At 45.2% G+C, this 25,215-nt stretch overlaps 1 protein-coding gene across 1 annotated transcript in view; it reads left to right on the top strand.

The window, feature by feature from the left end:
• LOC140203595 (serine/threonine-protein phosphatase 2A 65 kDa regulatory subunit A beta isoform-like) overlaps nucleotides 1-25,215 on the top strand; it is an 83,112-nt gene that overhangs the window by 42,797 nt on the left and 15,100 nt on the right. Inside the window, exons 11-12 of the mRNA XM_072269643.1 lie at nucleotides 5,282-5,424; nucleotides 8,336-8,427. Coding sequence (XP_072125744.1) covers nucleotides 5,282-5,424; nucleotides 8,336-8,427 — 235 coding nt within the window. The remainder of the gene's footprint in view (nucleotides 1-5,281; nucleotides 5,425-8,335; nucleotides 8,428-25,215) is intronic.

Here is a 25,215-nt window from a genome sequence, read left to right on the forward strand (position 1 = left end):
GTTCGGCACGGACTAGAAGGGCCGAGATGGCCTGTTTCCGTGCTGTAATTGTTGTATGGTTCTACAAGTCACTTATAAATCAATAGCATCATAACATTTTAAGTAACATTTGGATATTAAACACACAGCACGTATTTTCCCCGCATGAGCATATAAAATCATTGCAACACACCAATATCGCTGATTCAGTGGGAGCCCTGGGCTTGTTTCCCTGCAACAAGACGGTCCTATCACGGGCTGATGGGAGTCAGCGATACTCGAAGGGGGTTCCTTATGTCCAGTCTTTTCCGCAATTTAGTTTTCGTTGCATTCATTGCAGAGATATGTTGGAAATGGAAGCACCGTTTTCAGTGCTTTCATGGCTATCTCAGTATATTTAGCCTTGACTTTGATCCAGAATGTCGCCAGAGATGTTATGTCAAACGTACTTTTCAGCCCGCCGTCATTTGCAAGCTCGAGGAGCTGATCTTATTCCCATGCTGACATGGATGATGTGCGAGTAATGACCTCGCGTGTGTTCAAGCTGAACAGTGGGTGAGAGGGAATGAGGAAAGGTGCAGCGACTCCTATCGCCAAATCATGTCGTTTCCTCGCGGCCCGGTAGCACATGCTTTGTGGCTTGGTACTGGTCCGCAGCACGGTGGTTGGGGACTGCTGCGCTAGGGAAATTCTAAGCAGTTTCTAGAGTAGGTTACCTGGTCGGCACAACATTGTGGGCCGAAGGGCTTGTAATGTGCTGTGAATTTCTATGTTCAGAAACATGTGGTTAAACCTCCCAGCCCTCTCGTGCTTTCCCACTTATTTCTGCCTTCTCTGCTTACCGGACCTGCCTGTTCAGTGAGTTTGACATAGAATTCTGAGTTAACACCTGCTACACTAGTATCCTGTGTCCCAGCCCTGCTGCCTCACCAGCTTAAACCCTCCCAAAGTGCTCGAGCAAAGGTATGGATAAAAGGGACGCACAGAGGCGGTTTCCAATAGCGCAAGAGTCTGGGGCCAGAGGGCACAGCCTCAGAATAGAAGGACGTCCCTTTACAGCAGAAGTGAGGAGGAATTTCTTTAGCCAGAGGGTACTGAATCGGTGGAATTCATTGTCACAGTCGGCTTTGGAGGCCAAGTCATTGAGTATATCTAAAGTGGAGGTTGATAGATTCTTGATTTGTTAAGGGCGTGAAAAGATAAGGGAGGAGGCAGAAGAATGGGGTTGGGAGGAAAAATAAATCAGCCATGATGGAATGGCAGAGGAGACTCATAGAAACAAAGAAAATCTACAGCACAATACAGGCCCTTCGGCCCACAAAGCTGTGCCGAACATGTCCTTACCTTAGAAATTACTCCGCTTACCTATAGCCCTCTATTTTTCTAAGCTCCATGTATCCATTCAGGTGTCTCTTCAAAGACCCGATCGTTTCCGCCTCCACCGCCGCCTCTGGCAGCCCATCCCACACACTCACCACTCTCTGCATAAAAAAAACTTGCATTGAAACATAGAAAACCACAGCACAATACAGGTCCTTCAGCCCGCAAGGTTGTGCCGAACATGTCCCTACCTTAGAAATTACTCGGCTTACCTGTAGCCACCTATTTTGCTAAGCTCCATGTACCTATCCAAAAGTCTCTTAAAAGACTCTATTATATCTGGCTCCACCACCGATGCCGGTAGCCCATTCCACACACTCACCACTCTCTGAGTAAAAAACTTACCCCTGACATTTCCTCTGTACCTACTCCCCAGCACCTTAAACCTGTGTCCTCTTGTGGCAACCATTTCAGACCTGGGAAAAAGGCTCTGACTATCCACATGATCAATGCCTCTCATTATCTTACACACCTGTATCAGGTAACCTCTCATCCTCCATCGTTCCAAGGAGAAAAGGCCGAGTTCAGTCAACCCATTCTCATAAGTCATGCTCCCCAATCCAGGCAACATCCTTGTAAATCTCCTCTGCACCCTGTCTGTGGCTTCCACATTCTTCTTGTAGTGAGGCGACCACAGTACTATAAGTGGGGTCTGACCAGGGTCCTATATAGCTGCAACATTACCTCTCGGCTTCTAAATTCAGTTCCATGATTGATGAAGGCCAATACACTGTATGCCTTCTTAACCACAGAGTCAACCTGCGCAGCAGCTTTGAGCGTCCTATGGACTCGGACCCCAAGATCCCTCTAATCCTCCACACTGCCAAGAGTTTTACCATTAATACTATATTCTGCCATCATATTTGACCTACCAAAATGAACCACTTCACACTTATCTGGGTTGAATTCCGTCTGCCACTTCTCAGTCCAGTTTTGCATTCTATCAATGTCCCGCTCTAACCTCTGACAGCCCTCTACACTACCCACAACACCTCCAACCTTTGTGTCTCAGCAAACTTACTAAGCCATCCCTCCACTTCCACTTCCTCATCCAGGTCATTTATAAAAATCACGAAGAGTAAGGGTCCCAGAACAGATAACTGAGGCCGACCTCCATGCAGAATATGACCTGCCTACAACCACTCTTTGCCTTCTGTGGCAAGCCAGTTCTGATCCACAAAACAATGTCCCCTTGGATTCCATGCCTCCTTACTTTCTGAATAAGCCTTGCATGGGGTACCTTATTAAATGCCTTGCTGAAATCCATATACACTACGTCTACTGCTCTTCCTTCATCATTGTGTTTAGTCACATCCTCAAAAAATTAAATCAGGCTTGTAAAGCACGACCTGCCCTTGACAAAGCCATACTGACTATTCCTAATCATGTTATACCTCTCCAAATGTTCATAAATCCTGCCTCTCAGGATCTTCTCCATCAACTTACTGAGGTAGGACTCTTTGGTCTATAACTTCCAGGGCTATCTCTACTCCCTTTCTTGAATAAAGGAACAATATCGGCAACCCTCCAATCCTCTAGAACCTCTCCCATCCCCATTGATGATTCAAAGATCATCACCAGAGGCTCAACAATCTCCTCCCTCGCCTCCCACGGTAGCCTGGGGTACATCTCATCCAGTCCTAGCGATTTATCCAACTTGATGCTTTCCAAAAGCTCCAGCACATCCTCTTTCTTAATATCTACATGCTCAAGCTTTTCAATCTGCTGCAAGTCATCACAACAATCACTAAGATCCTTTTCTATAGTGAATACGGAAGTATTCATTAAGTACCTCTGCTATTTCCTCTGGTTTCATACATACTTTCCCACTGTCACACTTGATAGGTCCTATTCTTTCACGTCTTATCCTCTTGCTCTTCACATACTTGTAGAATGCCTTGGGGTTTTCCTTAACCCTGCCTGCCAAGGCCTTCTCATGGCCTCTTCTGGCTCTCCTAATTTCCTTCTTAAGCTCCTTCCTATTAGCCTTGTGCTGTGGTAAAGGAGATAGAATTATGATCACTATCTCCAAAATGCTCTCCCACTGAGAGACCTGACACCTGACCAGGTTCATTTCCGAATACCAGATCAAGTACAGCGTCTTCTCTTATAGGCTTATCTACATATTGTGTCAAGAAACCTTCCTGAACATACCTAACAAATTCCACCCCATCTTAAACCCCTTGCTCTTGGGATCCACCAATCGATATTTGGGAAATTAAAGCCTCCCATCATGACAACTCTGTTATTATTACACCTTTCCAGGATCTGTTTCCCTATCTGCTCCTCGATATCCCTGTTACTATTGGGCGGCCTATGAAAAACACCCAGTAAAGTTATTGACCCCTTTCTGTTCCTAACCTCCACCCACAGAGACTCCGTAGACAATCCCTCCATGGCGTCCACCTTTCCTGCAGCTGTGACACTATCTCTGATCAACAGTGCCACGCCCCCACCTCTTTTGCCTCCCTCCCTGTCCTTGTTGAAACATCTAAAACCCAGCAGTTGAAGTAACCATTCCTGTCCCTGAGCCATCCTAGTCTCTAATGGCCACCACATCGTATCTCCAAGTACTGATCCACGCTCTAAGCTCATCCGCTTTGTTCACAACACTCCTTGCGTTAAAATAGACGTATCTCAAACATTCGGTCTGAGAGCATCCTTTCTCTATCACCTGCCTATCCTCCCTCTCGCACTGTCTACAAGCTTTCTCTGTTTGTGAGCCAACCCCCTCTTCCCTAGTCTCTTCAGTTCGGTTCCCAGCCCCCAACCGTTCTAGTTTAAACTCTCCCCAGCAGCCTTAGCAAACCTCCCTGCCAGGATATTGGTCCCCCTCAGATTGAAGTGCAACCCGTCCTTTTTGTACAGGGCACACCTGGCCCAAGAGAGGTCCCAATGATCCAGAAATCTGAATCCCTGCCTCCTGCTCCAATCTCTCAGCCACGCATTTATCCTCCACCTCATTAACCACTGACATCTCCTCTGTACCCACTCCCAAGCACCTTAAAACTATGCCCTCTCGTTCTAGCCATTTCAGCCCTGGGAAAAAGCCTCTGACTATCCACACAATCAATGCCTCTCATTATCTTGTTCACCTCTATCAGGTCACCTCTCATCCTCCGTCGCTGCAAAGAGAAAAGGCCGAGTTCACTCAACCTATTCTCATAAAGCATGCTCCCCAATCCAGGCAACATCCTTGTAAATCTCCTCTGCACCCTTTCTACGGCTTCCAAGTCATTCCTGTAGTGAGGCGACCAGAACTGAGCACAGTACTCCAGGTGGGGTCTGACCAGGGTCCTATATAGCTGTAACATTACCTCTCGGCTCTTAAACTCAATCCCACGATTGATGAAGGCCAATGCACCGTATGCCTCCTTAACCGCAGGGTCAACCGCATAGCAGCTTTGAGTGTCCTATGGACTCTGACCACAAGATTCCTCTGATCCTCCACAGTGCCAGGAGTCTGACCACTAATGCTATATTCTGCCATCATATATGACTCGATAGCCGAATTCCGCTCTTGCGTCTTATAATCCTGGTTCCCTCTTGGCTCGGGTCACCTTGTCATGGAAGAGATCCCAGTGATGCTGTCTGCTCTGCACCCACACTTTGTACATTTCAGCCGTCCTGCCTTCCTGTTTCTAAACTCGCTCGTACATGGCAGAAGGGGTAGTCCAGCGATTACAATACACCAGCACTTCTTCTTTACAACTTGTCTATTGATCTGTAAATCTCCGTTGCAGGACCTCATCTCTCTCCTTGCGGGTGATCATTGGTGCCAGTGTGGACTATGCCTTTTTATCATGGGGCAAAATACATTCTGAGCGTCGCACAAATCAGATCGATGACCTTTTCTTCAGTCTTGCTTCGTGAAGTTCGGGGCTGTGAATGAACGTTTGCATTTTCTGCTGTTTTTTTTTAGGTGTTGTCTGAAGCCTGTGGCCAAGAAATCACAGCAAAGCACATGCTGCCGACGGTTCTCCAGATGGCAGGCGATCAGGTGGCAAACATTCGCTTCAACGTGGCTAAATCATTGCAGAAAATAGGACCGGTTTTAGATGCCAGGTAAGTATTTGAGTTGGGGCTTATAACCCGGCCTGTGGAGAATGTTTCACCTCCAGTTTGGAATGGAAATTGAGACGCCACTGTGGTGGCATTTAGTGATGGAGTCGCACCGTCTTTTGTACCCACAGGTCCAATCCGGCCAAGACCACCGTCTCTGCCGGTCCCATCGTCCCAGGTTCTCAACCTGGGGTTCATGGACCCCTAGCGTAATGATCCATGGCACCAAAATAGTTGTGCACCCTTGCTCTAAACCTTTCCTGCCCGCGTACCTGTGCTTATTGAAGTTGTTAATGTGCCTGCCTCAACCAGTTCCTCTGGCAGCTCATTCCATGTACTGCATGGGGAGGGGCATAAACTTAACCCTCGGGCCTCCCCCTCCCCTGTGGTGTTTGCCTCACTTTCCTGCTTGACCTTGATCCTTTGGTACCCTTAAACGATCTTCTTCTCTATCCAGAGGTTAAGGCCATAAGACACAGGAGCAGAACCAGGCCGTTCGGCCCATCGATACTGCACGGCCATTCTATCATGGCTGATTTATTATTCCCCTCAACCCCACTCGCCTGCCTTCTCCCCTTTTTTTTAAAGAAAGGACATCCTCACCAAGAACATTTAGTAGCCCGTTTCTACCCTCCAAATTACCTGTTTAAGGTCTCTCCACTGCCTTTGTATTCCAAGGGCCTCATTTTACTACAGCTTTCCCAAGCAATGCGCAATATTCCTTTGGGTTCTGGATATAGTCAGTTGTACTGTATAGAAGCATGACCTCTTGTCCATTGCATCTATACTGACAATCACTCCTTGCTATTGTAAACCCACTCAGCCACACTAACTCCACATCCCTCTGTCTTGCTCACTGAACCTGTAGAACAGGCCCGTTGGCCCACAATGTTGTACCAAACTAATTCTTCCTTTTCAGTCCGGACGAAGGGTCTGGGCCGGAAACGTCACCTGTTTATTCATTTCCATAGGTGCTACCTGACCTGCTGAGGTCCTCCAGCATTTTGTGTGTGTTGCTCTGGGTTTCCAACACCTGCAGACTTTATAAATAAAGCAGCGCCTAGTTGAACCGTGTCCTTTTGCCCGCACGTGGCCGATATCCTCCATTCTCCGCACGTTCATTTGCCTGTCTAACAGTGTCTTAAATACTTCAATGCTCACACAAAACGCTGGAGGAACTCAGCAGATCAGGCAGCGTCCATGGAAATGAATAACCAGTCGCTGTTTCAGACCGTGACCCTTCATTGGATCGTAAACACTTGTTCTTGTTTCATACCTGCATCCACTTCCACCAGACCCGTCGGTGTGTTCCAGGTACTCAAATCCTCAGCACATCTTTGAGCTGTTCTCTTCTGGCTTTTACATCTCAACTGTGAGCCGTCTGCCTTTGCCTCAGAATTTTGTAAACTTCTGTCAACTCGTCCCTCCCTCAGACTCCATCACCCTGGAGAAAGCAACCTCTCCGGTAACATCTGCAGTACCAGCCAGCATGTCTTCTATACCTTTTTCAGATCCTTTAAAGGGGAGGCCAGAGCTGAATTCAGTACTCCAAATGTGACGTAAGCAGAGATTTATCACAGGCAACGTCCTGTAAACATCTTCTGTACCTTCTCCAAAGTCTCCACACCCTTTAAAGAGCTGGCCAGAGCTGAATTCAGTACTCCAAATGTGACCTAACCAGAGGTTTATCACTGGCAACGTCCTGTAAACATCTTCTGTACCTTCTTCAAAGTCTCCACACCCTTTAAAGGGGAGACCAGAGCTGAATTCAGTACTCCAAATGTGACCTAACCAGCGGTTTATCACGGGCAACGTCCTGTAAACATCTTCTGTACCTTCTTCAAAGTTTCCACGCCCTTTAGAGGGGAGACCAGAGCTGAATTCAGTACTCCAAATGTGACCTAACCAGAGGTTTATCAAGTGACTGTCCAGGTTTTTGTTCCGGCCTGCACCACCACCACCTCCTTTGGCAGCTCAGCTACCAACTCCTGCATGAAAAGTTTGCTCCTCCAATCTTCTTTAATACATTTTCCCTCTCTCCTTCAACCACTGATGGATAAATCCTGGTTAGAAGTGAAAACCGCACAGTGAGATTTCAGTTAACGCCACCACCATCTTCATCAGCATGTGACGTGGGCGATCGTGGTCTCTCCATGGCCACGGTTGTTCTTGGCAAATTATCCTGCAGAACTGGTTTGTGCCATTGACGCCTTCTGGGCCGTGTGTGTTTTTACAAGACGAGGTGACCCCACCCCCCACCCCCCACCCCCCACCCCCCAGCCATTATCAGTGCTCTTCAGAGATTGTCTGCCCGGCATCAGTGGTCGCACAACCAGGACTTGTGATCTGCACCGGCTGCACACATCACTGTCCACCATCTGCTCCCACGGCATCGCGTGACCCTGATCAGGTGGGGGGGCTTAAGCAGGTGTTGCACCTTGCCCAAGGGTGACCTGCAGGTCTGCGGAGGGAAGGAGCACCCTGCACCTCCTTTGGTAGCAACGTATCTCCACCCCGCCAACCCGTCCGGTGAACGATTTTTGTGAAATTGTGCGTTTGTGATTTGATTGGAATTTGTGTGGAAAGCAATAACAGACGGATTGCATTAAAAGGAAGTTTATGCATTCAGTGCCCCCTCTCTTCAACGGCATAAAAATGCGGCATCCGAATTATTCTCCTTTTGCATCCACTAACCCAAATGAGCTCAGCTGCAGTTTGTGACCGTACTCTTCTAGTTGAGCTCTAACCCGTATCTGGCCAGTAAACGATCAGTTGTGGTAGTGGGAGCCTGCGTGAGAGGCAGAAAGAGGAGATTTTAATCTGGGTAATATCCAGTATCGCTTTAGATTTAAGTGAATGTGCTGCTATCTTGTTTTGAAGGTCACAGGTACTAAAACTTGCTTTTAAATCACAGCACTTTACAGAACGAGTTCAAACCAATATTGGAGAAATTGGGTCAGGACCAAGATATGGACGTAAAGTACTTTGCGCAGGAAGCCATGACTGGTAAGTTGTGGCTTTGGACCCAGCTCGGTACGAGCATAAGCATTCTCCCTTCGAGCAGTTGTGGCCTGCATTGTCCCAGAGTCTGTCACTGGGTCTCTGAAGATGAGCACAAGACAAGATGGGTGTCTGCTGGGTTCCTGCTGTGGGGGCACTGATGGTAGAAAAGGCTCTTTAAGCTAAAGATGTGTGTTTTGTAATCTGCACGTGTAACGAGTGAGGGTCGGGGAAAAACATGCAGTCCTCAGCACGTTCATTAAAGGGGATAAAACACAAATTATGGATTCAAAACTCTGAACCAGCAAGAGGGTTATTCGAGCTGCTGGAACAATGCTGTGATATTTGGAACTGTTTCCAGTTAAAGGGATTTACTAATTGTTCAGAATTATAAACCTTGTTATAGAGCCAAGCATGAAGTTCTCAGTTCTGTCTCTTACTTGCCTCCCTGTTTCTGGAAGCTGAATATTTTAAGAACCAATCCAGAGTTTTGAGTACAATCCTCAGTAAAGAGTTCTGTGTTTATATTAGGTGATTTTTAGGGTTTAGGAACGGGTGTTAAAATCTAGTGCCAGACATCCCACCCTGCAAAAACTCATTTCAGGGAGGTAGCAGTACGATATGGAGAGCAAGCTGTTGCCCCATGTAGCAAGCTCCCCGTCTGCATGCACCCAAAGGAACGGCAGATTGAGTTTGGTACCAGGAGCACCACAGGAGTTGTCATTCAGCGTAGGACTGCCTTAGGGACTCCAGCTCCGGGTTTACTCCCGAAGCCTTCCCTGTGAGTGGGTACAGCCGCAAGGCAGCAGAGGTTTGAGATCAGAATTTTCCTTCTCCTAGATGAGCTGACGAGTCCCATCTGTCCGAATAGGTCTTGAAGCAACAGGAATTAAGAGTTGGCAATGTATGAATTCACTTGCAATATTTTAGAAATGACATACTCCATCGCTAGAATTCCCACAAGTTGTCGTCATAGCTTACAGATAGATGCGTGTTCTGATTATCTTCAGAAACGTTCCCATTTTGTCTCCTTTTAATATCTAATCTGCATGTTTTCCTTCTTATCTAGTGCTTGCCTTATCATAGAAAGGAGTGAAGAAACGGCTGTCCAGACTTGCAACGAGATCTGCCGCTGACATCTTTGAAAACCTTCTTCACTCTCTCTTTGTACCGTACAGGAAAAAGGAAAGTTACGTCACATCCGGAGTTTCTCCAGTTGCCGGACGATTTCCCTCCACGCCTCTCTGACATAGTGGGGAACCGCGTACGAGGCAAGTGACAGCAGTGGTTTGCCATTGCCTTCTGCCGGGTGAGTTTCCAAAGAGATCACCAGCTCGTAACCCAGCATGGATGGAAAGCGTGCAGGGGAGCCGGCTGGATTCAAACTCGGGGTGACGCCACTACAGCATCAGCCGGGTCAGCCTACTGTATAATATGGGGACTACTTTATGTTGTAGTAACACATCGTTGCATGCGCTATTAGGCGCACATTGATACAAATGTGTGTGTTCTGCATCATTTTCTACTAGTAAACAACCATGAAACTTCGCTCCTGTCTCCAGCATTTTTATTAATAGCATTGTTGTGTAGCCAGGCCACATACACAACACTCTTTAAAGAATTACCCCTGGAAATGTAAATGTCTCGTACGTAGTGTCACTGGATTTTAGCTGCCTTGCAGATTCTAGTCTGCAGTCTTTCTGCTGTCTCAATTTAGCTTGAGATATCAAGCTGTCTACTTCCCCTATTTATTTTCATTGACTGTAGTGTACCCAGTGGCATTGTGTATCCGATGGGTTTAACTGTTAACAAGGATGTGAGGTTATTAGCTTTGCTGCTCTGTCGACAGTCACTTGTATCCAGTATGCCTCCTCCTCCTTTCCCAAAACACCTTCGCTTGTATTCCCAGCATCCTGTGGCAAATGCTCGAATTAAAACTGAAGATGTTGTCCAATCTGAAACTGTTCTCGGATGGGGTGGCAGAGGAGGGGCCCAGTGAGGGGCCCACATTGGATGGGCCTTGGCTTGGGGAAGTGGTCCACATTAATGGGTCCTGACCCTGATGTAGGAGAGGGTTTCGCATTTCATGGGGCCTGGTGAAGGGGTGGGTTCCACATTGATGGTTCCTAAGGTGGGGCCCACATTTAATGGGGCCTCATGTGTCTGCACTCATTGTCCCCACGTTGCTGAATGATGTGCTATAAGTTTTGACCTACCTTAATTTCCCTTTTAATCGTTTTTAACATTAAAAGAAAGAGTGCCCGTTAGACAGTTATTGAAATGACTTTCAATGCCGACCTCATTATTCCAGTGACTTGAACAGCAGTGCCAGTGGATGCTGTGATTACCTGATGGTTTGGTTCGGCAGCCATTGCTTCTGTACATATTAGTTAAAGTAGATTTTTCAATAGCTAAGCTTCTCTTCCCGACCAGAATTACACAATATTGTATCATTCCAATGGTCTAGTCACATTTGGGATGCCATTTCAATATTGCAAATCACGTAATTTAATCTCTGTTAGCTTTTTGAATGATTTTAGAGATTGTGTTAGGCACGTTTAACCTGTTACCAGTGGACGTCTTTCTCCTAATTTGTATATTACATCATTCTTTTGACTGCTTTAATTAATAAAGTGGATTAAGGTAAACGCTGCTTCGTGTTGCACACCAGAGAGGTGCAGGATTTACCGCCTTGCGACTTTTGCGGAGCAGAAACTCGTAAAAAGCATGTCATGTGTTTCGTTTCCTTTTAATTTTTTCCTTCTGTTACATTTCTTTTTGAGGTAGCTTTCTGTGCTGTTCACTGGGTTTTAGACCAAGGTCTTGCACACAAATCAGAGTTAGTCACTGAAGATTTAGTCAATGTGGAGAGACAAGTACAGCAGGGGAACGGGCCCTTCACCTCTTCTCTCTGGCGTCTTCTCTCTTCATCTCTTCCTAACAAAAGCCCCAAGCCCAACCTTAGTGTCCCTCACCAAAGAAACCTCCCCTTAATCATAAGACCATAAGATGGAGGAGCAGAAGTAGGCCCATCAGCCCATCGAGTCTGCTCCGCCATCCAATTCTTCCAGTCATCCCCATTCCCCTTGCCTCCTCAAGATGCCCTGGCTAATCAAGAACCTATCTATCTCTGCCTTAAATACACCCAATGATTTGGCCTCCACAGCCACTTGTGGCAACAAATTCCACAAATTTACCACCATCTGACTAAAGAAATTTCTCCGCATCTCTCTTCTAAATGGATGTCCTTCAATCTTGAAGTCGTGCCCTCTTGTCCTAGACTCCCTGACCATGGGAAATAACTTTATCATATCTAATCTGTTCAGGCCTTTTAACATTTGGAATGTTTCTATGAGATCCCCCTCCCCTCATTCTCCTGAACTGCAGGGAATACAGCCCAAGAGCTGCCAGACGTTCCTCATACGGTAACCCTTTCATTCCTGGACTCATTCTCGTGACTCTTCGCTGAACCCTCTCCAATGTCAGTATATTCTTTCGAAAATAATGAGCCCAAAGCTGCACACAATACTCCAAGTGTGGTCACACGAATGCCTTATAGAGCCCCAACATCACATCCCTGCTCTTTCATTCTATACCTCCAGAAATGAATACCAACATTGCATTCATCGCGTTCACCACCAACTCAACCTGGAGGTTAACCTTTAGGCTATCCTGCACAAGGACCCCCAAGTCCCTTTGCATCTCTGCATTTTGAATTATCTCCCCATCTAAATAATAGTCTGCCTGTTTATTTCTTCCACCCAAGTGCATGGCCATACACTTTCCAACATTGTATTTCACTTGCCACTTCTTTGCCCATTCCCCTGAACTATCCAAGTCTCTCTGCAGGCTCTCTATTTCCTTCACCTATCTTGGTATCATCGGCAAAATTAACCACAAATCCATTAATCCCATAGTCCAAATTATTGACGTACATTGTAAAAAGCAGCAGTCCCAACACCGACCCGTGGAACTCCACTGGTAAGCGGAAGCCAGAATAAGATCCCTTTATTCCCACTCTGTTTTATGCCGTTCAGCCAATGCTCCACCCATGCTAGTAACGTCCCTGTAATTCCATGGGTGCTTATTTTGCTGAGCAGCCACTCGTGGGCACTTTGTTAAAGGCCTTTTGAAAATCCAAATACACCAAGTCTACTGCATCTCCTTTGCCTACCCTGCTTGCAATCTCCTCAAAAATTTGCAGTAGATTTGTCAGGCAGGATTTTCCTTTCAGGAAGCCATGCTGGCTCTGGCCTATCTTCTCATGTGCCTCCAGGTGCTCCGTAATTTCATCCTTAACAATCGATTCCAACAATTTCCGAACCACTGATGTCAGGCTAGCAGGTCTGTAGCTTCCTTTCTGCTGCTCCGACCCTTCTTAAATAGCAGAGTGACATTTGCAACTTTCCAGTCATCCAGTACAATGCCGGAATCTATCGATTCTTGAAAGATCATTGCTAATACCTCCGCAATCTCTCCAGCTACTTCCTTCAGAACCCAAGGGTGCATTCCATCAGGTCCAGGAGATTTATCCACCCTCAGGCCATTAAGTTTCCTGAACACCTTCTCAGTCGTAATTTTCACTGCACATACTTCACTTCCCTGACACACTTGAGTGTCCGGTATACAGCAGATGTCTTCCACTGGATTCTAATTCTCTAGATGTTCCCACACTCTGAGACTCCCACCTTGCATTGTTATCTCTGCACCTCCTTCCAAAAAATGTCAAACCACCTGCCCAATCTCCTGTTCAGTGAGTAACAATTTTTAATCGCCCAAAACACCGCTGCCTTGTTCTAACATGCACCAAGACCTTTCATCCATCTCTTCTGTCCTCACCAAACAACCCAAACACCTGGTTAAACAACATTTCAATCTTAAGACTCTTGCTTCCAATCCCGTCTCCTGTTTCTGCATCCTCTCCCACTCCTACAATTCACCCCAGCCCCAGTCTCTGCACCTCCAATTCCAGCATCTTGTTCAACCATGACTTTAAGCACTCTGCTATTGATGACTGTGCCTTCAGCTGTCTGTGTCTCAAACTCTGGAATCCCTTCCCAAAACCTTTCTGCCTCTCTCCCCACCTCTGTGATGCTCCTATGAAACTTCCCATCGACCAAACTCTGGTCACTTGTTCTAAAATCTCCTTTCATGGCCTGGTCTCAAATTGTATTTGATGATGCTGCTGCTACCAGAGTCTCAGGACCTTTTGCTGTGTAGCTGTCAGTTCCAATTCCGTCATAATTCACCTTTAGGCTCATAGGCCACTACAGCACAGAATCAGGTCCTTTGTCCTGTGCAGTACATCCCAAACTATTATTCCGCTTAGTCCCAGCTGCCTGCACCTGAACCTCGCCCTCTGTACCCCTCCTATCCATGTACTTATCCAAATTTCTCTCAAATGTTGAAATCAAACCCTTATCCACCACTTCCTTTGGCAGCTGATTCCACATTTGCACCACCCTCTGATTTAAGGTTCACCCTTAAGTATTTCACCTTTCACCTTTAACCTATGACCTCTAGTTCTCGTCTCACCCTGCCAGCATGGGAAAAGCCTGCTTGCATTTATCCCATCTACATCCCTCATAATCTTGGATACCTCTATAAAATCTCCCCTCATTCCCCTACACACCAGGGAATAAAGTCCTAACCTATTCAACCTTTCCCTATAGCTCAGTTCCTCAAGTCCTGGCAACGTCCTTGTAAATTTTCTGTGCGCTCTTTCAATCTTACTGATATCCTTTCTTTCAGTAGGTAAACAGGACTGTACACAATACTCCAAATTTGACCTTACCTTTGTGAAAGATTGTTTCTTTACATTATAAACACCAATTGTGTTTTTATCAAACGTATCTGAAAGTGACTTCAGGCATATTACTATCTTTACCTGCTTTTTATTAATTATTTTGGTCGGTTTCCTCTTTTGTGTTCCCATGTCAGGTGGGTGTCACTTAAATGTTCCTTAGGCCAAAGGAAAGGAGTTAAGGGCAATTTATACTTCTGCATTGAATTAGTGCCATAGGTACGGCGTAGCCGCGTACCCTACGCTGTAGCCTGACGTACACCTCCCCAAAAATGTAACCACGCGTTGCGGTGACGCAGACAGCAACAACTGATTGGTTGGCTTGATAGCATCGCATTTCCTCCTGTGCATTTCTGGTTGCTTCTTGTCTCTCAGTGGCCGGACAAGCACAGAAAATTCACCCTCCTTCTGCCTCAATCCATTCAATGCTCGTACACACCATCTCCTCCCACGTCTTCCCTCCTTTCTGCGTCGCAGTAACTTCAATAAAAGTAACTCTTGTTCAACATTTATTAGCTCCAACTGCAACATGATGCGCTCAGTTTCAGTCGCCACTGCTTGAAGTACACGAAGAAACTCAACACGGTGGCATAGAAACCCCATCGCTAACTAGCGTTTTGGCGGTGAATTGCAGAGCGACGCGGACACACCAGTGCAGAAGTATAAATGCTCACAAGGGCATAGACCACTTGCGTAGGCTACGGCATCGGCTACAGGTTAGAGCCGACGCAGAAGCATAAATCAGCCTTAACGGTGGGGCGGGTGGAGAAGGGACAAGTGGAGGCCAAGTCAGTCAGATGACATCTTGCATCTGGCTTCGATCGGCTGTTTCTTTGTGGCAACTATTCACCTGTCTCTGCTGAGTGCACAGATTATTCTTATTAGCACTTGTTGATGTGGAAATGTCTTTGGTACCATAGTATTATATGAGAGTTGAATTCCAAAACAGTCCAATTGGCTCAACTAATCTGTCTCAGTGTTTTGCCCCCCACCCCATACAAGAAAATAGTACTGATCATATTTACCCAATCAGCTCCTATCTGTCTTTAGACTTGTTTCCATCATGCACCTGTCCAGTCTTTCTGCTGCAACTGTGAACTATGAAAACAAATTCCATGGCTTCTCCAATATCTCCGGTCTTTTGTTTGAACTTTCTTGCATTTACTGCTGTATTCATGGGCCTTTGCAGTCGATCCCATGACTACTACTGGTCCATCTTTGCAACATTTGAGAAAACACTGTCATTGCAGCACACTGGGTTCCCTTTGTCCTTACCTACCAGCCCACGAGCCTCTGTATCCAGCACATTACTCTCCAAAACTTCTGCCATTTACAGTGGGATCCTACCACTAAACACATCTTCTCCCTCCCCCCACCCCCGACTCTCACTTTCTGCTTGTCCACTCAACCCTCCCCACTGATCTCCCTCCTCCACTTATCCCTGTGAACTGCCCCTAGACCACCTCCCTCACCACTATTCAGACCCTTAAACAGTCCTTCCGTGTGAGGCGATAGTTCACCAGCAGGTCTGCCTGGGTCACCTGCTGTAACTTGGTGCAGCCTCCTCTACATTGGTGAGATTCGGCGTAGATTGGGGTATCAAATATTTGAGCACCTTCACTCTATCTGCCACAAAAGCCAGGGTCTCCCAATGGCTATCCATTTCAATTCAACTTCCTATTCCCATTTTGGCGTGTTGGTTGTCTCCTCTACTGCTTGAAGAGGCCACACTCAGATTGGTGGAGCAACATCTCATATTCGATCTGGGTAGCCTCCAGCCTAATGGCACAAACACCGAGTTCTCCAATTTCCAGTAATCTTTCCCCACTCCCTCCTTCTGTCTGTTTCCAGCCCTCATGCGGGCTCCCCTCTTACCCTTCTCTTCACTTCCTCTGGTTCCCCCCTCCTCCTTCCCTTTCTTCCATGGTCTCTATCAGATTACCTCTTCTCCAGCCCTTTACTTCTTCCACCTATCACCTTCCAGCCTCTCACACCCCCCTCCCCCTTCCCCCTCACCTGGTCTCGCCTATCACCTTCCAGCTTGTACTCCTTCCTGTCCCCGCACCACTTTATTCCAGCTTCTGTCCCCTTCCTTTCCAGTCTGTCCTGATGAGGGGTCTGTTTATTCCTGTCCAGAGATGGTGCTTGACCTGCCAAAGTCCTGTGTTAGTGTGACCTGTGCTGTTCCAACAAGAAAGATTCCAGTTTCAAGGTCACTCAAGTTAAGAGCAGTGGGGTAATCAGGTTGTTCTCACTGAATCCTGGTCTTCATTGGTGTGTTTTCTTGCAGGGAGTGCTGTTGGAGAGAAGTGGAAACACACCAAATAAGGAGAAGTATGTGACCTAGCATGGAGCAGTGTGCAGGGGAGCCGGCTGGATTCGAACTGGGGACCTTTCGTCCCCAAGTCCGACTCTGATGCCACTACACCACCAGTCGGGTCACAGAAGGAGTATAGATGGGGAAATGCAAGCAGGCTTTTTCCACTGAGGTTGGGTGGGACTACAACTAGAGGTCGTGGGTTAAGCGTGAAAGGTGACAAGCTTAAAGGGGAACATGAGGGGAAACTCAGAGGGTCATGAGTGTGTGGAATGAGCTGCAAATGCAAGTGGTGCACGCAGACATCCCACCCTGCAAAAACTCATTTCAGGGAGGTAGCACCATCAATTTGCGAGAGACTCCTGGAACTTTCCAGAGAGGTGGGATAGCTGCAATAGAGTAGCTCCTTAGCAGCTAGCCTGCTAGTTTAAATAACGTTAGTTATGATAATGAATGAATGACACCTGTTAAACTCACCTCAACATGTCTTTTACAGTCTTAACCCACCATGGGCAATAGAAAAGTCACTGTTGCAAGCAGTGCAGCAAGCAACACTGTCATTATTTTTGACACCTGTTAGGCAGGGGTACACTTTAGTGTAGTCTGGGGTGAAGTACGTTTTATATTTTCTTTTTGCTTTTTTTGGAACACTCTGCCATCCATCCATCCTCTCTCCCTGCGCCCCCTCTCCCCCCTCCCTACCCCACCGCCTCTCTTCCCCCTCCCCCATCTCTGTGTGCGTGTGTGTGTGTGAAAAAAAATCGATTTCCAGGATATTGTACATAATTTGCAGCCATCAGGGAGCCGCTGTCAATGTGCGGGTGACTCCTGCAACTTCCGGGAGAGGCGGGATGTCTGTGCATGTGAGCTCAATTTCAACATTTAAGAGAAGTTGGGATGGGTACCTGGGTGGCAGTGGTGTGGAGGGCTATTAACCCAGTGCAGGTTGCTGGGAGTAGGCAGCTTAAATGGTTTTCTATGAAATAGATCAGCCTGGGGCCTGTTCCTGTGTTGTATGACCTATGGAAGGCTATCTTAAGTATGAAAAAACAGTTCCAAGGGAAGCTAGAGACAGAATCGGATGCACCTTAGCTTTGGCAGAGTTTGCATGCTATTACTTCCTACAAGGTGAAACCTAACATCATAAATGGCTGAATTAAGATGAATGCCTTTTATGTACACTTTGAAAGGCAGAATAAAATAATACATGTGTAATTCCGTGCAGCATCTTATATCTGTCTCAGAGGCCGACATCTGAACAGCTTTCCAGAGGGTGAACCCTTACAAAGCTTCAGGCCCAATGGTGCACCTGGCAAGGCACTGAAAACCTGTGCCACCCAACCAACCAGTTCTATAGGGAATGAATCTCATTGGTACTGAAAACCTGTGCCACACAACCAACCAGTTCTATAGGGAATGAATCTCATTGGCACTGAAAACCTGTGCCACCCAACCAACCAGTTCTATAGGGAATGAATCTCATTGGCACTGCACTCACCCTTGCACCAGCTGGTCAACAACAATGCCTACGTCAGCCTACTGTTTATTGATTATAACTCAGTGTTCAACACCATCATTCCTTCATTACTGATCAACAAGCTTCAAAACCTGAGCTCCTGTACCTCCATCTGCAACTAGACCATCGACTTCCTGATCGGGAGATCAAAAATAACATCTCCTCCTCCAAGACAATCATCAAAGAATTATTGTAACTTATTTATTTTGTTTTCTGTATTGCAGCCACAAACAACAAATTTTTACAACATATGCCAGTGATAATAAACTTGATTCTGATTTTATAATGAAGGTCCACGAACAATGCATCATTATGCATTTTAAGCACTAGTTATTTTGAAATTTGTAGCAATTTACTGTCTTTGGGCTGTACTTTTGCAACTTTGCACTTTAAAATTGCTGCAAAGCAGCTAATTTCCTGTCATATGAGACAGCATTAATAGACCTGGTTATGGTGTCATTAGAGACTTTGCTCCAGGAGGTCATCATGCCCTTAACAATAAGTACTGTAGAACTGGTGAGTAAGGCGAACAGATTGAAATTACAAATGAGGCTAGTATGTGGATCCAGACAGCACCAAGGAAACTCCAGTCCTTGTATCTATTCAAGAGACTGCAGAATGGATGAGCAAAATTACCATAGTACGATGGTAGAAAGAATACATTTTCCAAAATCCCACCTCTTTCTTCTTGAGGTTCCCCTCAACTGGAAGGAAGTAGACGTAACCCCACTCTTTAACAAAGTTGGGAGAAGACAATTGCAGAGAAAATACTTAAAGCCTATCATTGAGTGAGTGGCAACAGCACATTTGAAAAAGTTGGACTGATCAGAATTGGCGTGTAACTTGTTCAAGTTTGCTGAGAATTGATGAGGAAGACAGTAATGCTGCTCATTAGACTTTCAGAAGACCTTGAATAAAGTGCCACAGAAGAAATCATAAAGCACATGGGATTGAAGGAAATATTCTTGTGTGGGTTGAGGATCAGTTAATAAACAGAAAATAATGACCAGGAATAAATAGGTCACTTTGAGATTGGGAGGTTGTTGACTAGTGTTGCAGGAGTTGATGTTGAGCTCTCATATTCAGTCAATACCAATGATCTTGTTGAGAGGGTTTACAGTAATATACAGTATCCATGTTTGCTAATGATACCAAGTTGGGGTCTGATGATGCAGAGAAGTTTTAAATGGATGTACACACAAAATGCTGAAGGGACTCAGCAGATCTATGGGAATAAATAAACAGCCGATGTTTTGGGCCAAGACCCTTTATCAGGGCTGGAGAGGAAGGGAAAGATGCCAGAATATGAAGGGAGGAGTAAGGGAAGGAAGACAAGTTTGAAGGTGATAGGTGTAGACAGGTGGGTGGAGGAGGGGTGAGGGAGAGAAGAAGTAACAAGCTTAGAGATGACAGGTGGAAAAGGTAAAGGACTGGAGAGTGGACCATGGGAGACAGGGAAGGAGGAAGGGCACCAGAGGGAGGTGATAAACAGGGAGGAGAGGTAGTAAGAGGCCAGAGTGGGGAATGGAAGGGGCAAAATTACCGGAAGTAATTCAAGTAAGAGAAATCAATGTTCATGCCATCAGCTTAAAGACTACTTAGTTGGAATACGAGGTGTTGCAGTGTGGGATAAGGGAACAATGAGGGTTGGTGGCAGTGGTTGGGAGATCTCCAGAGCCGGTGAGGTTGCTGGTGGTGTCAGAGACAATATCCTGATGGTCCCAAGTGAGGTCCTTTTCAAGGGGTCAGTAAGAGGAGGTGTCCAGAGAATTGACACCTGGTCCCAAGATTCACAAAGCTGAATGGTTGGGTAGGCCCATTGTTTCTGCCTGCTCTCACATCCACATACCACAACTCCATTTTATCCCTCTTGTTTCAGTTGCGTCCCACCGACATCTGCAAGTCACCTTCCAGCTTCTTACATCATTCCCCCCTCCCCCATCCACTTGGCTTCACCTATCACCTTCAAGCTCGGTCTCCTTCTCCTCTCCCTACACTTTTATTCTGGCATCTTCTCCCTTCCTTACCAGTCCTGATGGAATGTCCCAGCCTGAAGCATCAACAGTTTATTCATTGTTGGAGCGTGGACGAAATCATCAGAGAGACAGAGTCACTGGTAGGTACAAAGCAGCCTCTGTATTCGACACAAGCTACAGCAGGCATCTTACGGACGGAGACACCTTCCGCAGAAAGGTCTGCTAGGCCAATGCGGGCTCAATATTTATATGCTAAACACAAAGGCAATCGCTACTTAAAAAGTTATAGACAATGCTTCCTTTTGAGGCTACATACAAAATATCACACCATCCTTTCCTTCCAACGCCAACATGTCTGGGTTGGTATCGACAGCCTTTAGGAATGTAAATTAAGTCTACGATACATTTATTTGGCATTTCCCATGCTAACATAGAAAACAATTAATACTTATAATGCATAGATAATACTGTCTTCAAAACTACAGCATCAGGTCAAACTACGGCGCCAGAAGCATAGGAAGTGCATTGTCAAGTAGAAGTCTGGTGGCCAAAGTCACTTAAATGTAAACAAATCATTACCCCCAAAAAATTCACTCTAACATTCATTTCCATAGATGATGCCTGACCTGCTGAGTTCCTCCAGCGTTTTGTGTGTGTTGTCCTGGATTTCCAGCATCTGCAGTATCTTTTGGGTTTTAAATGGATTCATGCAGGTTATGTGAATCTGCAAGGTCACAGCTGATGGAGTGTAATGTGGAAAAGTGCAAGAGAAAATTCGGTAGGGAAAATAGAAAAGTAGAGTAGTTAAATGATGAGAGACTGTAAGGAGTTGGTGCTCAGAGTGACCTGGGTACCAGTGTACGTGAATCACTGATGCCAAAATACAGCAAACAATTAGAAAGACAAATGGTTTGCTCGTCTTTATTGAAAGAAGAAGGAGTACAAGAATAATAACATTCAAGTACATTTATATAAATATCTGGTAAGATTGTGCCTGGAATATTGTAAAGAGATCTGGTCTCTCGAGCTAATAAAGGATATGAAAACAAACGAGACTGTAGATTCTGGGATCTGCCAGCAAAAACAAAACTCTGAAAGAACTTAGCTCATCAATTAGTATCTGCAGAGGAAGAATACAAGTTGATATTCCAGGCTGAGACCTTGCACCAGGAGTGGACTGGGTGTGAATAAATGATATACTGTACAGTGGATTCTGGTTAGTTATCCTATCAGTTAATCCAGACAGCCACTTATTTGGGACAACTCTAAATCAACATAAACTAATCAAAAAAATAGCCAGAATTTCCTCACTTATTTGGGACACTATGTCTCTTAACTGGGACGGGAGAGTATTGCCAAACAGTTTCTAACTAGTGTCAGTTGTGTGCACTTGTGTGTCATTAAATAGTACACCGTGCTTAGAGTGAACAGTTTTTAAATATCATCAGCTTGTGTTCAAAAAAGCAGTGGTTTATGTCAGGGATAGGTAGAGAGAAATAAGCAGTAAGACAATTCAGAACTGTTTTTCTCACTACAGTTTCAAGCAGTCAGGCTTGGAGATGCAAGAAATGGCTGGGAATGAAAATGAAACAATTTCACTGCTTCAACAAATTAGAAACCACGAAGAAAGTTAAGATATTGACAATCATCTTGAATGCTACAATGAAAATGAGGATTTGGAGAATGCAACAGTTTCTAACTAGCATCAGTTGTGTGCATGTGTCTGGCCATGTGACACTACAGCATGCTTAGAGCACATAGTTTTTAAATACCATCAATTGCGTATGCTTGTGCTATGGTATTCATTTGAGCCGACTGATGCCAAGTGACAAAGCAACAATTTTTGACATGACTTCAACACTGATTTTGTTCATTTACAGTCAATCAAAAAGAACAGAGCAGCGTACACTGTATGAACTCTGCTGTCGAGAACTATTAGGTGTTATCATAGTACTACAGTTATATTGGTAATATTCTAATTTGTTCTGTATTTATTTAAATACATAATTTGTTACTCAGTTGAACATAGTTAGCCTTTTTAAAACTATTTTCATGAAACTTTGGCTAATTGTGGCAGCCACTTCATTGGGCCAAAATGTACTGATCCTGATGTGTCCCCATTAACTGGAATCCACCATTCTGATAAATGGATGCAGGGTTAGTAAGGTAGAAGATCAGCCATGATTGCACTGATGGTAGGACATACATGAATAGGCAAAGTGACCTAATTCTGCTTCGATTTTTTTAATGATCTCAAAAGAACGGTCAAGATCAATAAGCCTACCTTCAAAAGTCATATTCCATTAACTGCACCAACAGCCTAATTGACTAGTAAATCACCAGTTTTGCATCAGACTATAAATCAGGCCTCATATGTAACATTAGAGTACATCACCTGTTCTATCCATGCACCAACATTTGACCCCCAAATCCAAATCTCACAGGTTACACAAACTGCTCGTTTCAACCAAGATAACCATGTCAACCAGGTGACACTTACCGACAAATTGTATTGCCCCTTGCAGAACAGGATGGTGTAGGGTCAGAAGCACTGGGTGCTTACTAAATGGGATAGGTGGACCACCACAGAATGAATGTATCATGACTGCATTTAGTATGCTGGGCACTGACCTACATGATTCACTGCCAATGGTCACGTCAACTGGATCTTGAGGAAATGCTATGACCTTCTAAAATATACCAGTGTTGCCTGCAAATTATGTGCATGCAGTAATTGTGCCCTGTACCCTAGTTCAGCTTGCAACTCCAGTGAAATTACTGCACATTCTCAGTAAATTTGAACAGTCTTAATATCTCTTACACAAGAGGACAACTAACTGTGAGTTATTAAAAACAGCTCCAATCTGAGAGAAGCCAAATGCTAAAGAGTTGTCACCACATTAAAAGGCAATGCTGTTCTTTCCCTGTTGTTGTAATTGTAGCTGGTGATTTATTTCAGTGAGGACTTTGTGTAAGGCAACCTGCACCTCAACTAGGTATCTTACTGAAGTTCAGAGAGGAGAATGTTCCATAAAGATTCTGGGCGTAAACAAACTTCTGCAATGAGCCTTTCTCCACTTCCTCTCATGTCAGGATGAGTGGCTGTCCCAGCTCTGCTTGGCCCCTGTTATTAGTCACAGAATTGTACAACATAGGGACCTCGTACATTTGACCCATTGTGTCCGTTCTATCAAAGAGCTCATTTACACTAATCTGATTTCCTGTTATAATAATCAATTAACCTAGTAACTTGCACATCTTTTGAGTGTGCCTCAGTAGCAGCACAGCAAGTTCCTAATGGGAATGGATGCATCTGGTGGGATCTCAGAACGAATGTGTAGACTCCACAGACAACACTAGAGATCAGGAAGGAAGCTAATGTTTGTACCAGACCTCCAAGGTAATCAGTTTCTCTCTCTTTGATCCAATACCATTCCCTACTACCATAACACACATCAAAGTTGCTGGTGAACGCAGCAGGCCAGGCAGCATCTCTAGGAAGAGGTACAGTCGATGTTTCGGGCCAAGACCCTTCGTCAGGGTGAACTGAAAGAAGAGCTAGTAAGAGATTTGAAAGTGGGGAGATCCAGAGTGATTGGAGAAGACAGGAGGGGGAGGGATAGAGCCAAGAGCTGGACAGGTGATTGGCAAAAGGGATATGAGAGGATCAACTGTCCAGCTCTTGGCTCCATCCCTCCCCCTCCTGCCTTCTCCTATCATTTTGGATCTCCCCCTCCCCCTCTCAAATCTCTTACTAGCTCTTCTATCAGTTCATCCTGACGAAGGGCCTCGGCCCGATATGTCCAACTGATCAGTCCTACTTTTTCAAATGTGCTCTTGCCACTCACTCAATGATAGGCTTTAAGTATTTTCTCTGCAATTGTCTTCTCCCAACTTTGTTAAAGAGTGGGGTTACGTTTACTTCCTTCCAGTTGAGGGGAACCTCAAGAAGAAAGAGGTGGGATTTTGGAAAATGTATTCTTTCTACCATCGTACTATGGTAATTTTGCTCATCCATTCTGCAGTCTCTTGAATAGATACAAGGACTGGAGTTTTCTTGGTGCTGTCTGGATCCACATACTAGCCTCATTTGTAATTTCAATCTGTTCGCCTTACTCACCAGTTCTACAGTACTTATTGTTAAGGGCATGATGACCTCCTGGAGCAAAGTCTCCAGTGAGACCATAACCAGGTCTATTAATACTGTCTCATATGACAGGAAATCAGCTGCTTTGCAGCAATTGTAAAGTGCAAAGTTGCAAAAGTACAGCCCAAAGACAGTAAATTGCTACAAGTTTCAAAATAAATAGTGTTTAAAATGCATAATGATGCGTTGTTCGTGGACCTTCATTATAAAATCAGAATCAAATTTATTATCACTGGCATATGTTGTGCAATTTGTTTTTTGTGGCTGCAATACAGAAAACAAAATAAATAAGTTACAATAAGCCTTTGATGATTGTCTTGGAGGAGGAGATGTTATTTTTGATCTCCCGATCAGGAAGTCGATGGTCTAGTTGCAGAGGGAGGTACAGGAGCTCAGGTTTTGAAGCTTGTTGATCAGTAATGAAGGAATGATGATGTTGAACACTGAGTTATAATCAATAAACAGTAGGCTGACGTAGGCATTGTTGTTGACCAGCTGGTGCAAGGGTGAGTGCAGTGCCAATGAGATACATTCCCTATAGAACTGGTTGGTTGGGTGGCACAGGTTTTCAGTGCCAATGAGATACATTCCCTGTGGAACTGGTTGGTTGTGTGGCACAGGTTTTCAGTACCAATGAGATACATTCCCTATAGAACTGGTTGGTTGTGTGGCACAGGTTTTCAGTGCCAATCAGATACATTTCCTATAGAACTGGTTGGTTGGGTGGCACAGGTTTTCAGTGCCTTGCCAGGTGCACCATTGGGCCTGAAGCTTTGTAAGGGTTCACCCTCTGGAAAGCTGTTCAGATGTCGGCCTCTGAGACAGATGTAAGATGCTGCACGGAATTACACATGTATTATTTTATTCTGCCTTTCAAAGTGTACATAAAAGGCATTCATCTTAATTCAGCCATTTATGATGTTAGGTTTCACCTTGTAGGAAGTAATAGCATGCAAACTCTGCCAAAGCTAAGGTGCATCCGATTCTGTCTCCAGCTTCCCTTGGAACTGTTTTTTCATACTTAAGATAGCCTTC

This window comes from Mobula birostris, chromosome 10 (genome assembly GCF_030028105.1).
Source record: "Mobula birostris isolate sMobBir1 chromosome 10, sMobBir1.hap1, whole genome shotgun sequence".
NCBI lineage: Eukaryota > Metazoa > Chordata > Chondrichthyes > Myliobatiformes > Myliobatidae > Mobula > Mobula birostris.